This window comes from Sciurus vulgaris, assembly GCF_902686455.1.
Source record: "Sciurus vulgaris genome assembly, chromosome: 8".
Taxonomy (NCBI): Eukaryota; Metazoa; Chordata; class Mammalia; order Rodentia; family Sciuridae; genus Sciurus; species Sciurus vulgaris.
Genome location: NC_136468.1, coordinates 146,986,113 through 147,002,840, shown reverse-complemented (window position 1 = coordinate 147,002,840; position 16,728 = coordinate 146,986,113). Strand labels below are relative to the sequence as shown.

Sequence of the window (16,728 nt, the reverse complement as noted above, 5' to 3'; positions counted from 1 at the left end):
CCCTTGTCTTCCAAGTATAGTTATGCTGATTGAATTTCCTTTCATGTTATTAAAAATTTTTGTAAAAGAAGTTTGGGCTGAGTCTGTAGCTCAGAGGCAAGAGTGTTTGCCTGTCCTGTGCAAGGCTCCGGGTTCAATCCCTAGCACCACAAAAAAATAAAACAGACACAGAATGTTGTTGGAGGTGATAACACGCACACGTAGTCTCAGCTACTTGGGCGACTGAGCCAGGAGAATTACTTGAGCCCAGGAGTTGGAGACTAGTCTGAGCAACACAGTGAGACCTGGTTTAAAAAAAAAAAAAAAAAAAAAAAAATTGCGAGTCTTAATGAAGAATCACTTTTTATAGGTTATCATTTTTATTTAATTTAGTTGATTTAGTGTAAGGTGTTGAAATAGTTGTCAAGTCACTTGAGTTATTCAGTCCCTGTAATGTTAAAGTATTTTTTTAAATTCTTAACCGTGAGTCTTCCTGAACCTTTTTTTTTTTTTTTTGCGGTACTGGGGACTGAACCCAGAGCCTTAGAGCTTGTGAGGCAGGCACTCTGCCAACTGAGCTGTATCCCCAGCCCCTTCCTGAACTCTTTAGTACCTTTCTCTGTGGGGATTAGAGAAAACAAATATTATTCTGGCCTAAAAGATTTTATGACATACTGATTGACCTGCAGTTGGTCACTGACATGAGGAGAGCAGGCAGGACAGGGGCTGAGGGTCCAGCTCAATGAGGGGAACCTTCCCAGACAGATTATACATGAACTGACCCAATCCATTCAGGCTTCTATAACAAAGTACCTTAGGCCAGGTAGTTTATAAACAGAAATTTATTGCTGACAGTTCTGGCGCTCCCCTAATTTTGTGTGGTTTACTTACTATCAGGCCACAGGCCACATGTCGCCTCCTTCAGAAGGTCTTCCCTGACTTCCTTTCCAAGGAAAGATTACGTACAGGTAATCTAAGTTCTTCTCCGCAGCACTTAGATTACCTGTATGTTGGATTACCATCCTCCCACCTCCTGTATCTGATCTCTACAAGGACACAAACAATTGTTCTTTTGCTTTGTCCCCTGGCATAGAGCAGTACTTGGCACTAATCATGGAGAAGTGGGAACTTGATAACTTGATGAGCATGTGTGGAATGAATAAATACATTATTTCATTTAATTTTCATTTAAAAAGCCCTCGAGAGCTGGGTGTGGTGGCTCATGCCTGTAATCCCAGCAGTTTGGGAGGTTGAGGCAGAAGTTCAAAGCCAGCCTCAGCAACTTAGCGAGGCCCTAAGGAACTCGGTGAGACCCTGTCTCTAAAATACAAAATAGGACTGGGGATGTAGCTCAGTGGTTGAGTGTCCCTCAGTTCAATCCCCAGTATCCCCCACCAAAAAAAAAAATTGTCTTCGTTTTCAAAATGAAAGCAAAAATTACCCTGTCTCAAAATAAAAAGAGGTTGGGGATGTGGCTGTGTTGGAGTGCCCCTGGGTTCAATCCCTGGTACCCCCCCCCAAAAAAAATAAAATTTCCTCGAGAGCTGTTTCTGACATCTTACAGAGGAAGAAATTAAACTAAGATGTCACAGCCTGAGATGACGATTTGCCCAGTAACTGATAGTGATGAAGAATGTGCACTTTGCCAGATGACACTAAATATTTAATAAATGCCTGTTGGATGACTGCACGGATGAGTTTCCAGTGCAAGCATCCCGTTTCTGGAGAACTCTCACTGCTCTCTGGAGGGTAGTAACTGCACAAAGGCAAATTGCCTTAGTGGGGCGTTGGACCAGGCGCTCTCTTTGCTGTGATTTCCACCTTGGCCATCAAAGGAAGAGGGCGTATTTATTGTCTTTCGGTACAATCCTGACCCTGTCCTTCTTTAAGTCTAATTGTGTCGCTGTGGTTAAGTAGTCCCGGTTTTGTCTGCTTTAATTGGCTACTCAAATGTATGCACAGAGCCCATCTCAGGGGATCTGCATGGGCCTTTGCCCATGGCATGCAGGTTGGCAAGGCATGGGGTGGCAGGTGGAGTGAAGAATGAAGTCAGACCTGTAAGTAGAGGTTTGGCAAAGGACTGATACTCTCGTATGTTGACTCTTCTCTTCATGCCCGTGGACGACCTCGCCCCTCACCAGTTCGACGGCACTGCCGGTTCCAGCACTCCTCTTTGCCATGGAAGAGTCAGGCCAGGACTCCTGTCGGGCTAGGCTGTTGCTGTGGCTCTTGCTGGATTGTTTTCCCTTGAGGTGAAGGTTGGCTGCTTGAATATGAAATTGAATCTTTTCTGATCTGTATTCTGTTTGCAGTTGCAGCCCCAGTAGACAAAACCGTATCCGGTGAAAAAGCCTCCAGCGCTCCATCCTCCGAGACCCAAGAGGAATTTGTGGATGACTTCCGAGTTGGGGAGCGTGTCTGGGTGAATGGGAATAAGCCTGGATTTATCCAGTTTCTTGGAGAAACGCAGTTTGCCCCTGGCCAGTGGGCTGGGATCGTTTTGGATGAACCCATCGGCAAGAACGATGGCTCTGTGGCAGGTGTTCGGTATTTCCAGTGTGAACCGCTGAAGGGCATCTTTACACGACCTTCAAAGTTAACCAGGAAGGTGCAAGCGGAGGATGAAGCCAATGGCCTGCAGCCAGCCCAGGCGTCCAGGGCCGCCTCGCCCCCGTCCGCCTCTGCAGCCGGCGTGGCGTCCTCCCCAGCCACACCCTCCGTTGTTCCCCATAAGCCATCCCAACCAGCAGCAAAGGACCCTTCAACCACGCCTCAGATCAGCAACCTTACGAAAACTGCCAGTGACTCCGTCTCCAACCTTTCTGAGGCTGGCTCAGTCAAGAAAGGAGAGCGAGAGCTCAAAATCGGAGACCGGGTGCTGGTGAGTCCGCGTGTGCAGCGTCCTGTGTCTTCTTGTTCCTAGTTCCTGTGTTTTTTTCCACTTTAATATGATGCTTTTTTTTTTTTAACATGGTAGTGGGGATTGAACCTGGGGTGGGGGGACCCCTACCACAGAGCTACATCCCCACCCTTTTAATGCTTTTTGTTTTGAGACAAGTTCTCCTTAAGTTGCTCAGGCTGGCCTCAATCTTGTGATCCTCCTGCTTCAGCCTCCCAAGTAGCTGGGATTACAGGCACAGAAATAGAAAACATTTTGACTTAAAAATTTAAGAAATTAGACTTAGATTATAACATGTTTGATTCAAAATTTTCATGATTAAAAAAAATTAGGGCTGGGGTTGTGGCTCAGTGGTAGAGCACTTGCCTAGCATGTGTGAGACACGGAGTTCCATTCTCCGCACCACATATAAATTAATAAATAAAATAAAGGTCCATTGACAACTAAAAGAATATTAAAAAACAAATTATTGGGCTGGGGGTGTAGTTTAGTGGGAATGTGTGAGGTCCCAGGCTTAATCCCCAGCATCTGCCCCCCAAAAAAGAAAAAAAAAATCACCAGAATACTACCAGTACTAAGACCAACAGGTCATTGCTGTGTGAGATTCTGGATTGTTCTGGAATTTCCCCAGTGCTGCTGTGCCCTCAGGGCTCCTGCCAGAGCCTGCCTTCTTCACACCCCTCAGCCCAGCATAACTTCTGCTCCTGCTCTCACCGCAGGACCAGCAGGAAAGGGCGGTTCTGTATCAGGTTTGCTGTTCAGCCTAGTGACCTCCATGGGGTCCAAAGAGGAGGTTCTGCTGGAGCCTCCAAGGTGGTGGGGCCTGGAGAGCTCCCCTTCTCTTCTCTCCACACAGCGGGAATGGGGATGACGGGATTATGAGAGCATATCTTTGTGGAAAAACGGGCTTGAGGTGAGTTGTGCTGATGTGGGCAGTGTCTGGAGACTTGGGGAAGGTCTGGCAGGTGGCTTGGCACGGGCCTGTCCGCATCCTGGTTCTGAGCCTCTGGCTTCCGTTTTTCCACTTGTCCGTGTGAACATTCCTCCACATCTCGCTGTGGAGGTCTCTTTAGTCTGTCCTGTGTAAGGAGCTTCTTGGGGCGGAGGCTCTGCTGCGTTTGATTCTCAGAGGCCTCTTTGCAGACTGGGCGTCCCCACAGTAACTCATTGCATGCAGTGTTTTCGAGAGGGTCTTTCTGCATTTTTTAATGTATTTGATATTTTGAGGTTACGATGTCAGGTTTTTGAGAAACTTGACCAACTTGTAGCTGTTGTGTCTGTGTTTGGGGACTGTATTTTCCTCTGCAATTCTGAGCTTAGGGCCATATGAGGAGCCTCCTCAGCCTTTTTTTTCCCCCTCTTTCTAAATTTTTTTTTTTATAGTTGCGGATGGACAGAAAAGGATTAAACCCCGTGCCTCACACTTGCACAACCCAGCCCAGCCTTTTGTTTTTAAAGCGACAAGCTTTACGTTCCTATGAGCAGCTCTTCCACCAGGAATTCCGTAGCAGGTTTCTCTTGTTCTCAACACTTTTATGAAGGTCTTTTGATACTGTGAAAGGGAAAAAACTCTTTACAAGACTTATTTTGTTTGCATTTGAACCTTAAATAACTATAGTTATCCAACATGAGCTTTTTATGTGTCTTTATTCATTTGTTTGAATTTATGTTAGATTTATCTCTGATAATGTAAATTTAAAAATGTAGAGTGGAGTCACACTACACATACTTCATTTCATAAAAAACCTTTATGGACTTTGGGCATTTCTATGCAAGGAAATACACTCTTCATTTAAATCAAATAAGCTGCTATTTGATATTCTACTGTTTGGATATATGTACTATACCTAATTTAATTGTAGGCATTTAGATTGCTCCTATTCTTTTCCTCTAGAAATAAAATTTGAGTTAGATTATGTTTTTTTCCCCCCAGTACTGGGGGTTGAACCCAGGGGCACTCTACCACTGAGCTACACCCACAGCCCCCCAGCCCCCCACTTTTTTTTTTTTTTTTTTTAAATTTTATTTTAGATAGGTTCTCACTAAATTTCCCAGGCTGACCTTGAACTTGAAATCCTCCTGCCTCAGCCTCCTGATTATAACTATTACACCTATAACTGGGATTATAGGTGTACACCACCACACCCAGCAAAGGTATAAATATTTAATATTTATTTCAACCCCAGAAACCTGTGCCATTTTATGTTCCCAGAATCAATGTGCACATGTGATTTCTTCTGTTTTCCCTAAGCCTCTTACCAGTGACTTAGGCTCCCAAGCCTGTGAGTCTGGCTGTGACGTTGCACTTACACTGGGCACTTGTTCCTCTATCTGGGCAGTTCCTGTGCTCAGTTTGGGAGGGGGTCCATGCTCTGGGGAAGCTATTCTTTACTGTAAACTCCCATTTCCTTGTTTGCTGACATAGTAGTTGTTAGCAGGAGGTTCTGTTAGTTTGTTTTTTTAAGTTTATAGATAATTTATGTAAGTTGACCTCTTTACAATATTAAGATTTTTTCTTAAGGTACAAATTTTTACAGAAGAAAGAAGTGTTTAAAATTTTCTTCTTACAGAAAAAGTTTACTGTACTGCTGGAGAACCAGGAAGTAGAGATTGGGTAAGACTGGGGCTGGGGTCTCAAAATCCCCTTCAGTCCCATACCTTCAGTGATCTAAAGACTTCTAAGGCCCTACCTCCTGAAGGACCTTACCTCCCTCGAGTGCCCCCCTGGGGACCAGGCCTTCAGTAGGTGGATCTCTGGGATACACTTATCCAAGCCTAGCTGCCCATACACCTATCAGTGATTTCCAGGTTTCTTCCCAACCCGTCATTTTTTTAATCGGTGCCTTACACTTGTAGGTAGTAGTGGGATTCGTTACGTATTCCCACGTGCACACAGTATAACAGTATCATTTGGCCATCATTCCCTGCCATTTTCCCTTCCTCTACTCTATCCATCTCTCTTTGATTTACATGAGATCCCTGCCCTGCCACCCTCTTTTTCCTCTCTAGCTTCCACATATGAGAGAAGACACAGACTTTGAGTTTGACTTATTTCACTTAATGGTCTCTAGTTCCATTCACTTTCCTGCAAATGACATGATTTCATTTTTCTTTATGGCTGAATAAAACTTCACTGTGGATGTATACCACATTTCTTTATCCATTCATCTGCTGATGGACACCTAGGCTGGTTCCATAATTTGACTCTTGTGAATTGTGCTGCTATAAACGTGAGTATGCATAAATCACTATAGTATGCTGACTTTAATTCTTTAGGATAAATACTAAGGAGTGGTATAGCTAGCTGGGTCAGATGGTGGCCCATGCCTCGTCTTTTGGGGAACCTCCATACTGATTTCCATAGTGGCTGTACTAATTTACACTCCCACCAACAGTGTAAAAGTGTTCCTTTTTCTCCACCTTCTTGTCTATTTGTATGGCTCAAAGTGGAGAAGACTTCCTATGTCATATTTTCTTTAAAAAAATCCCTTCAGCTGAATGCTGAGATCTTTTCTAGCAGGTTAGATTGTATCCCATTTCCCCTGCAGTGAAGATTGCTGCAGGCTTGAATCACTTTCTTCGGATTCTGATTTTTTTTTTTTTTCCTTTTCAATTTTCACGTGTCCTAGATCTTATTCAGCATAGCCTTATGGGATCGCCCAGTAGGGAACTAGAGCCTCACACTGCTGACGAAGCTGTTTTTATTTTGAGACAGGCTCTAGCTAAGTTGCTAAGGCTGGCCTCAAACTTGCAGTCTTTCTGCCTCAGCCTCCTCAGTCACTGGGTCCCTGGGTTTTTTTTTTTTTTTAGGCTAACATCCATCTGCATGTGGGGTTCACTGGCCCTTCTCACTCCAGGCCTATGGCCCTCCCTGCTCTGGGTCAGGCTGGATCATCTTTAGCTGAACTTACAGGCTGGTGTCTCTCTCCTGGGTTCTGTTCTGTGCCTAGAGAGACATCCACCACATAGGTCCAGTGATGGGATTCTTCTATGTAGACTCTTTCAGTGCAAAGCCCAGCCTGCTCCCAACAACGGCGTGGTTTCCTTGCTGATTGGAGTTTTCTGTGGGGTTTAGTAATGGGGCAGTGCCTTCTTTTTGCAAACCTATGCCAATATCTCAGCCCCAGTGGTGCCAAAGTCAGCATCTCTCTTACAATTGTTTGTGGGTTGAGGAGCCAGCCCACGTGGTAGAGTCCATTTTTTTTTTTTTTTTTCCCCCCCAGTGCTGGGGATTGAACCCAGGGCCTTGTGCTTACGAGGCAAACACTCTACCAACTGAGCTATCTCCCCAGCCCGGTAGAGTCCTTCTTTGGGATTCAGGCAGAGAGCTGTTCAACCTCAGCCCAAGCCCAAGTGCTGGTGTGGAAGGGTCTATTACTAAATCATATCTCCCAACATAAAACTGCTTTACTGCTCCCATGATTCTTTAAGCATAGTTATAAAAATAACTTGTAGCTTATAATCTTACATAGAAAAGCGAACTCTGCTAATATCCTGGTGAAGCATAGTGCTTTTTGATTGTAGTGATTAGATATTCTGTACTTCCTCAACCTCAGAGATAAAAGGAGTGGAATTTTGTTTTTTTGGTGGTTTTCTATTAAACCATTAAAATATTTTTAAAAAATGAAATATTTGTGAGTCCTTGGAAATATATTTGCCTAAATTACCTACTTCAAAAATCGTAATTATAGAATATATTGGGTTTTGTTGGCTTTTTGTTTCATCAGTGTTTTTAGGAGTTTGGGTAGAGCATGTTTTGAATTTGGTCGGAGAAAAGTGAGGACTGTGCAGCCACCACCCCATCCAGTATTACAGTGTCCGCATCACCCCAGGAGTACCCTTGTGCAGCCTGTGGGCACTTTCCACCCCAACCCGCAGCCCCAGGCAGTCCCTGGCCTGCTTGCTGTCCCTGGAGGCCTGCCCTTTCTGGACAGTCATCATAAGCGGCATTGAATGTGTGTGATTGTTATGCTGTTGTTTATGTCAGTACTTGATCCTTTTTATTGCTTAGCATATTCCATTTTGTGGACATGTCATATTTCATCTATTTAACCTACTTAGTTGCAATTAATTTATATTTTTGTTGAAGGAATTCATTCTCATGGTTTAAAATGAGATTTCTTTTTTTAAACCTTAAGTACATATTTTTTATTTTATTTTTTTGTGATACTGGGGATTGAACCCAGGGCCTTGTGCATGCCAGATATGCACTCTACCTACTGAGCTATATCCCAGCCCTAAAATGAGATTTTAGATGCTAAGCTACTATTAAGGCAGCAGTATCATGCCCACTCCAAGGTAACCAGCCTAACTGCTCCATTTTTCCTTTTTTATTTTGGTACCAGGGATTGAACCCTGGGGCACTCAACCACTGAGCCACCTCCCCAGCCCTATTTTGTATTTTATTTAGAGACTGAGTCTCATTGAGTTGTGCCTCGCTGTTGCTTTGAACTTGCCAACCTTCTATCTTGGCCTCCCAAGCCACTGGGATTAAAGGTGTGTGCCACCGCAGCTGGCTATTTTTTCTTAGGATTTTGGGGGTTGTACCTTCTAGAAAGTTTAAATGCTTTTTAGAAAGGAAGATGAAATAGTTGTAAGAAGTTAAGTGCAAGTCAAGTATAATTTTTCATCTTTTGGCCAAAGCCTCTATTTGTGATGAGGCCGTCTTTTGCTTATTTGTTCTAGGGAGTTAGTTGCAAGAGAATATCTGTTAAATGTTATCTGCTTTGAACATATTTTTAAGGTGGTTTATTTAACATTATATGTTATAAATTGGGAGATGCAAAATGAAATAGTTAAAAATAACTGTGCTGGGCAGGGTAGCACATCCCTGTAATCCCAGGAAACTGTGTCTCAGGAAACTGAGGCAGAAGGATTGCAAGTTCAAGGCCAGCCTGGGCAACTTAGTTTAGACCCTGCCTCAAAAATGTAAAGGACTGAGGATGTAGGTCAGTGGTATAGCACCCCTGGGTTCAACACCAGCACCAGAAACAAAACAAGGAAACAAAAGCGGAACTGCTTATTTAGCCCAGAGAACTGTTATGCCCAACGGCTCGAGATCCCACAAAGACCACCAGAGACCACGATCAATGCAAGCAACAAAGAGTCATTTATTGGCAAGCTTGAGCCTGGTCCTCTGCGCACACGGTAACCCGGTGACGCTAAGAGGCCCCGAGCCTTTGTTCAACAGGCCTATTTATAATGAAAGGCAAAAAGTTTTATAGTGTTCTTTTTAATTGGCTGACATAAAATTATATATGATGTTATTTTAAATTCTGAGTCTCCGAGAGGAGTGTTATCATTATCTTTTAAGTTTGCCTTTGCACCGGCAAGGTCAGCTGCCTGGCCTTTACGGATAAGAGGTGAAGATTCTTTGCAGCTTTTATGAGGGGTTTGAGGGCAATTAGGGAAGAGCTTTGTACTTACACAGGCTGAGGTTTTTATGAGGGGCTGAGGGCAGTTAGGGAAGAGGCTTTTGTTTACACAGGTGCGGGCTCTATCTTCACAGAATGTAGGATGGTGATGGCAGCGTGACACCTCACGGCACAGTCGTGAGTGTTCTCAGTGGCTGGTGTGTGCCAGACAGCTCTAGGCCTTGTAGATGTGGCAGTGACCCAAAGCAGCAAACACGGCGTCTTCCAATGGGGCTTCCCATCGTGTTGCAGTGAAGCCTAAGTTCCTGCCTTGGATCGCAGGGCCCAGTGCGACCTGGGCTCTGCCCACCCTCTGACCTCATTCCTGTCTCCTTGCCCGCTCCACGCCAGCTGTGGTCTCCTTGCTGTGTCGTGAACACCCCAGACTCCTTCCTCCTTCAGCATCTGTTGTTTCTTTTGCCTGAGTGTTCCGTCCAGGTCTTCTCGTGATGGGCAGCTGGTAGTCATTCAGGCAGTGGCTCACAGGAGAGGGTCTCCTTCAGGGGTCCCTTCTGTGGCCACCAACCACGGACGCCCTCCCCATCACCATCACTACCTTTATCTTTTCCTGGCACGCACTCTCTCCCGCCCTTCTCTCTCTTTTTTTTTTTTTTCCTCCTGTACTGGGGATTGAACACAGGGGCACTTATTTACTTTTTACCATTGATTTACTTTAGATTTTTAATTTTGATACAAGGGCCTAAGTTGCTGAGGGTAGCCTGGGACTTGTACATGTCCTTCTGCTTCAGCCTCCTGGGTACTTTGGATTGTAGGAGTGTGCCCCTGTGCTAGCTCTTAAAGAGCATGGTACTGGGACTTGAACTGAGCACCTTACTGAAGCTAACAAGCACTCTACCGCTGAGCTCCATTCCCACTCCTTGCTACATCACCCAGGCTGGCCTGGAATTTGTGATCCTCCTGCCTCAGCTCCCAAGTCTGAGTGCTCTGGTTCCAAACTTACACTAATTAGAGTCTGGAAAAGTACTGACGCTATTGCTTAGCCCAGAATCCCATCCAGGTCTGCCTGCCTTCAGCAGGAGGTTGAAGTCATTGAATTGCACGTTTGGTGGAGTGCTTCTCGGCAGTGGGCATCCGCACCCTGTGCATGGCTGCCCACGTCTGCAGCTTCCCTGCTGCTTCTCAGCAGGGACCAGTGGGCTGGCTGCATGGCTTGGTGGCCAGGGAGCCACGTCAGTAGCTTAAATTTAATGCAAACACACACAGTAGAATGTTCGGTAATCTCTGGAATCTCATGAGAAGTAAAATCTAACTTTATAAAGTCATGTTTAAATGCATAAAATTTTAACTGTTAATGACCAAAGTAGAGTGATTTTAGGACTTCACATGACTTGAAGCTATTTTGAACGATCCCTGCTGATCTTTCACTGGGGAAAGCCTGTGTTTATGAGTTGGGATTTCCAAGTTTGATGGAAGGAAAGGGGTAAGGAAACCCCCATTCTAGGCCCTGGTGGTTATGCGTTCACCCACTTCGTGGTGAGATGCATTCTTTTTCAGGGTCAGTGGTTACAGAAACTTGCTAATCTGTCCTGAGTGCTTTCTGTAAAGCCCTTTGAGCAGAGCCTGTGTTTTCTGGGGAGTCGCTGACAGCCCCTTAGACGCCTCCCAGAGCGTCTGTCTTTGACAGTAGCTGGGACTCGGAGAATTGAACTGCTTGTCTGAAGGGAGTGTGGCATCCACAGCCAAGGTGGTGTGTTCTGCTCAGAGGATTTTGGTTAGACTGCTGCTGTGATGGCTGGTTAGAAGGAAGGAGAAAACTGAGGCCAGTTTTACCATGTGATGGTCAATCCTGTGACCCAGCCAGGGCACCAAGAAGCCCCCATAGCTCCTGCCCTTGGCGTGGGCGCCCTCGCTGCAGACGACTGCAGGTTCCTCCGTGGTCGCTGTGGATCGTCTCACCTCGTCCTGCCAGTCCTGCAGTTATCCCTGTATTACTAATGAGGAAGCGGAGGTTTGGGATTTTCACAAGTAACTTCATCCGACAGAGCTGGCGTTTGTTCTGGGTCTACTTTAGAACCCATGCCCTTCACGAGTCCCTTTCTTTGCTGCTTCAGAGGCATCAAATTCAGCCCCAGCCCCTGGCATTTTCCTTTTACTTCATTTATTTGGAAAAGTAGCCTTTGCCTTGCAGGCCCAATTGCCCAGCTGAGAACCTCGCCTTTGGTTTATTCAGCAAACTTATGCTGGGTGCCAATTCTGCTTTGCTGGCGCCGCAGGTGGCGTTGCCACACTCGGGACAGCTCCTGCACGCTGAATCCCGCCCTACCCCCACTCAAGCTTTGCTCAGTGACGTCCGCTGACATCAGAACATTTCTGAAGTATCCCAGAACAAACTGCCTGCCCTCTGTCACCCGTCACGTGCCCTTCCTGCCTGTACTACCTTGAATCGTCATCCTTTGGGGCCTTGAACTGGTTTGAACGTCCCATTGCTGTGTCAGAGTACCTGAGATAAATACCTGAGAAGTAGAAGCCTTGTTTTGGCTCATGATTTCAGAGTTTCAGCCCATGGTCACTTGGCCTTGTTGGCATTGGGTCTGTGACAGCAGGGTGGTGGAGGGAAGAAGAGAGGAGGGGAGCTGGGGTCCCAGTACGCCCTCCAGGGGCATGCCCCCAGTGACCTCCTTCCCCCAGCGAGGGCCCAGCCCCTCCCAGAGTGCCACCAGCTGGAGAACCAGGATTCAACCTAGTCCTTCAGGGGACACTTAAGATCCAAGCCATGACACAATTGCACAAGCCATTTCCATCCTCAGCAAAGGGTTCAATAAATCTGAAAAGCATGCCATTCTAACTCAAAATTGTATTCAGAAGAAATTATAAACAAATGCCTTCAGTATTAAAAAGATATTAAAAATAAACAGTATTGGTTTTGCAAAATTAGGAAGCAATACATTGAAAGGAAAAAGAAAATAGTCAAGCAAAAAGTAAAAAAAAATAGAAAACTTTAAAAAAAAAAAAGGGAAAACTTAAAAGTTGATTCCTTTTGAAGACAAATAGAATAAAAAAAATTAGGGCTGGGGTCATAGCTCAGCGGCAGAGCACCTGCCTAGCATATGTGAGGCACTGAGTTCGATTCACAGCACTACATATAAATAAATTAAATAAGTAAACGTCCATTGTCAACTAAATTTTTTTTTTAAATTAAAAATAGTAAGTTATATTCCAAAGGTACTCTTAATTTATCTGTTCATTTCGTGGTGTTATGGATGGAACCAGGGCCTTGAGCATGCTAGATTAGCAGTCTGCCACTGAGCTATAGAGTTGTGCTTCCAGATCAGGCATTCTGACTTTAAAACAGTTTTATTAGATTTTTTTAAAAAAAGAACTAGTCAAAATGATTTACTTATTTATTTATTTATTCATTCATTTAGGTACTGGTAATTGAACCCGAGGATGCTCTACCACTAAGCTACATCCCCAGCTCTTTATTTATTTATTCTTTTTTGTATCAGGAATTAAACCCAGGGGTGCCGGGGTGCTTTACCACTGAGCAATGCCCCTAGTCTCCCCACTTCTTTTTACTCTTTTGAGGCAGGGTCTCATTAAGTTGCCCAGGCCAGCCTCCATCATGTCAGCCTTCTGCTTCAGCCTCCAGAGTCACTGGGATTACAGGCATGTGCCACTGCACCCAGCTGATTTTCATAAATTAAGTAAATAAACTTGTTTAACCTACATGTCTATCTGTAGGAGCTGATTTAAGAAGCCGGAGTACGTGAATGCATCCATATAGTGACATGACTTGCAGTTTAAAAAAAAAAAAAAAAAAAAAAAAAGCTGTTTTCTATGTTTTCATATGGCATATGGAAAAAAAAAAACAGGTCCAAAACACTGCCTTTTGGGTAAAAATAAAAGAGAATAAAAATGTACATTGACATTTGCTTTTTTTTTTTTTTTTTTTTTTTTTTTTTTTTTTTGAGTGCAAGAGTAGGATGTACTCAACTGAGAAGAAGAGATAGAACTGCCACAAGGCGTTAGGGGACCTGGTGGGGGTTGCCCTAACTTTTGCTCTTATGTGCACAGGAGCAAGGACACTCTCAAAATTAGGAATATTGGTTACCTGTGGTGGTCTGAATGGACAGGAGGGGCATAAGAGTATAATAAGGGAGACTCTTCATGCTGTACACATTTATATTTGACTTTTTTAAAGCCATAAGAATATATTGCCTATTCAGTAATTAATTTGAATGTATTCTTATTCGTCAAATATAAAGAGTTGTTTAAGTCAACAAGAAAAAGTAAAATGCATATTGCTGCCCATCTGTTCTGTGAAATACTGAATAGCCTCCACGATATGTGTCTTAGTTCATTTTTTTTTTTTTTTTTTTTTATTTGTAACAGAATTCTCAAGACTGGGTAACTTAGAAAGCAAAGTTTATTTTGGCTTATGATTCTGGAGGCTGGGAAGTCCAAGTGCATGGTGGAGGCATCTGCTCAGTTCCTGATGGGGGCTCCATGGCGGAAGGACAGGCAGCATGTACAGAAGTAAGAGCCAGAGAAGGCCAAACTGGCTTTATAACAACCCACTCTGGTGTGATTGACCCAGTCCCAGCTAGAGCTAAGAACCCACTCAGATAGGAAGGCATTTATCCAGTCACACGGGCCCTGCCCCTGTGACCCAACACCTCCTGCCAGGTCTCACCTCCAGCACTGCTGTTTGGGGACCCGGGCCTCAGCTGAGTTTTGGTGGGGACAGACCACATTCAACCACACGAAGGAGAATGAACCTGAACGTTAAGTTAGCAGCCACTGTCTCTGATTGCGGGCAGTAGCACATGCATTACGTGTACCATTTCACTTGTGATACTCTTAATTTCCTGCGGTGATCTCTCCTCTAATTGGGGAAGTTTTTGAAACAGAAGTTGAGAAAAAAGAAATAGAAAAATGTAAGAAAACCAAGGAACATTCTGACACAGTACAAGGGCCAGGGAGCCAAGTGCTAGCAAATGTGATGCCAAGTGTATGGGTGAGGTAACTGCACTGAAGGGGCAGGGGCTCGGCGGGACTTGTGAGCCCACACAGTGCGCTCTCACAGGCGTGCGAGCCGCGAGTATTAATAGCGCTGCTGGGGCAATTTTGAAGATAGCATTCACATAGTCAACTGTGGCTTGGACAAAAGTCAAATGTGAATCACGGCTTGGGATAGTTCGTGTAAAACAAAATGTGAGGAATGGTGATTTTAATAGTTGTGACAAAACAGAGTTTCACAGTGGACTTTCATATACCTTCAGCTGGGCCCAAACCAGGTGAGTGCTGTGGCTATGTGGGATCCCGATGTGTGTGCCGCTGCTTTCCTGGACCGAGATGTAAAAGAAGTGCCAGAAAATAAACAGCACCGGCTGAAATGTAGGGATTATGGATGGATTTTGCTTCGCTTTGATGATGTAGAGGTTTTATTTGTAGCCAAATTTATTTCCAACCAAGAAAATTGCTCTGGAGCCATAGACGTATTTTTCTAAGAAAGGGAACAGTTGACTTGGAGAGCGACCCCAGTGACTGTGTGCCAGGGGAACTGTGGTTGCTGGAATACGCCAGGTGTGGAATCTTGGCAGGGTCAGCTGCCCAGGTGACTTTGCCGGTCTGTCTGTGAGCTCCCAATGAGCTGAGAAGCCGCTGCCGCCTCATCACCAGTTGGGACCACGGAGGGGCAGGCTGTAGAACTGTGTCCATCTCGTCGTTTTGACCTTTTTTCTTCCAGGTCGGTGGCACCAAGGCCGGCGTCGTCCGGTTTCTCGGGGAGACTGACTTTGCCAAGGGGGAATGGTGCGGCGTGGAGCTGGACGAACCTCTTGGGAAGAACGACGGTGCCGTCGCTGGAACGAGGTTGGTTGGGGTTCTCAAGGCTGCATCTCCCTGGTGTGAGTGAGGCTGCTCGAGGGACTGTCCGTGGGGGGTACAACAGAAACGCCTGGCTGCTGGTCCTCTCCCTGCCTGGAACGACTTGTTAGCGGTGTTCGATCCATTGTCCTAGAGGCCGAACCAGCACAACCTCTTTCTCTTTCTCGCTCCTTCCTTTCCTTTCAGTACTGAAAATTGCCTCCCTGCTGCACCTCCGAGCTACACCCCCAGCCTTTATGATTCATTTATGTACTTATTGATTGGTTGATTGATTGGTACTGGGGATTGAACCCAATCCCTTTTGTATTTTATTTGGAGATGGGGCCTCACTAAGCTGCTGAGGCTGTCATTGAGCTTGCAATCCTCCTGCCTCAGCCTCCCAAGCCAGTGGAATTCTAGGCATGTGCCACCATGCCTGGCCTTTTTTATTTTTTATTTTGAGACAGGGTCTCACTAAGTTTCCTAGGTTGGCCTTAAACCTTCTGCCTCGGCCTCCTGGGATCACAGTACTGTGCCACCTGGCCCAGCTTATTTTTCAGCATCGTGCTGTCCTGGTTTCTTTCCCCGTTGATAGCAAGCTGTAGGAAGTTCTGGGACAGCTGGGGGTGGAGTGGAGTGAAGAGAAGGTGACCACCTTTGTTAGGAAAAGAACTGTAACGTGTCTTCCTGTCTTATGAAAATTCCGTCCTCTGGCGAGAGAGCCATGGTCGAGCAGTCCTCAAAGTCACTGCAGGGACCACCACCTCTGGTACCTGGCGGGAGTCCAAGAGCATGAGGGCATGCAGGAGGGATTTCTCACACTTACTTTTAAATTTTTTTTTTTTTTTAATATATATTTTAGTTGTCAGTGGCTCTTTTATTTATTTATATGTGGTGTGAGTATTGAACCCACGGCCTCACACATACCAGGCAAGCTCTGTACCACTGAGCCACAACCCCAGCCCCACTTTTAAACGTTTTGAAGGCCTTGGGCACAGTGTGATGGGCCGCATCACTGTTAGTGGTATGCGGTATGTTAAGCTTCCCTCCATCTTTGAAGTGTTGTGGGTAACATTCTACCTGTAGAGTATGCGCGGTCAATTGTATGCACGTGGGCTTAATCAACCAGATATAATAATAAGGACTTGTGGAGATAACAACCTCTTGGTGCAGCAGTGGTTATGAAACCGCGCCTCCTTGACGTTGGAGCGTCAGTACTGTCGGGAGAGAAGAACTCGAAGGTCGGTCCAGTAGCTGACGTCACTAGCATCTCTCCGTGTTGCCTTGGTGGGTCTGCCAGTCAGGGCTTGGGTGCTTCTCCCCTTGTGTGGCCTGACCTTACTGAGCGGGGATGCTGCCGTATATCTATCAGGTGGTAGAAATGTTCATGTCCCGTGTGTTGCACCTGAGCTCCCGATGAGTGACGCGCTGTCCTATGCTCCCGGCGTACCTCCTGAACTCGCCCACGCTGGTGGGAATGCCACCTGCCGGTGTGGAACCCCAGCTCCCAGGCGCAAGTCCCAGCATGCCAGGCACCCTTACTTTGGAGAGCCCTTCTGTTACAGGTGTAATTTCTTGTAATTAAATTGTTTTTGTTGCTGTTCTTAT

General features: G+C 45.5%; 1 protein-coding gene across 1 annotated transcript in view; it reads left to right on the top strand.

Annotated features, from left to right (window-relative positions):
• The window catches only part of CLIP1 (CAP-Gly domain containing linker protein 1), a 98,185-nt gene that overhangs the window by 13,314 nt on the left and 68,143 nt on the right, over nucleotides 1–16,728 (top strand). Inside the window, 2 exon segments of the mRNA XM_079149661.1 lie at nucleotides 2,292–2,860; nucleotides 15,002–15,126. Coding sequence (XP_079005787.1) covers nucleotides 2,292–2,860; nucleotides 15,002–15,126 — 694 coding nt within the window.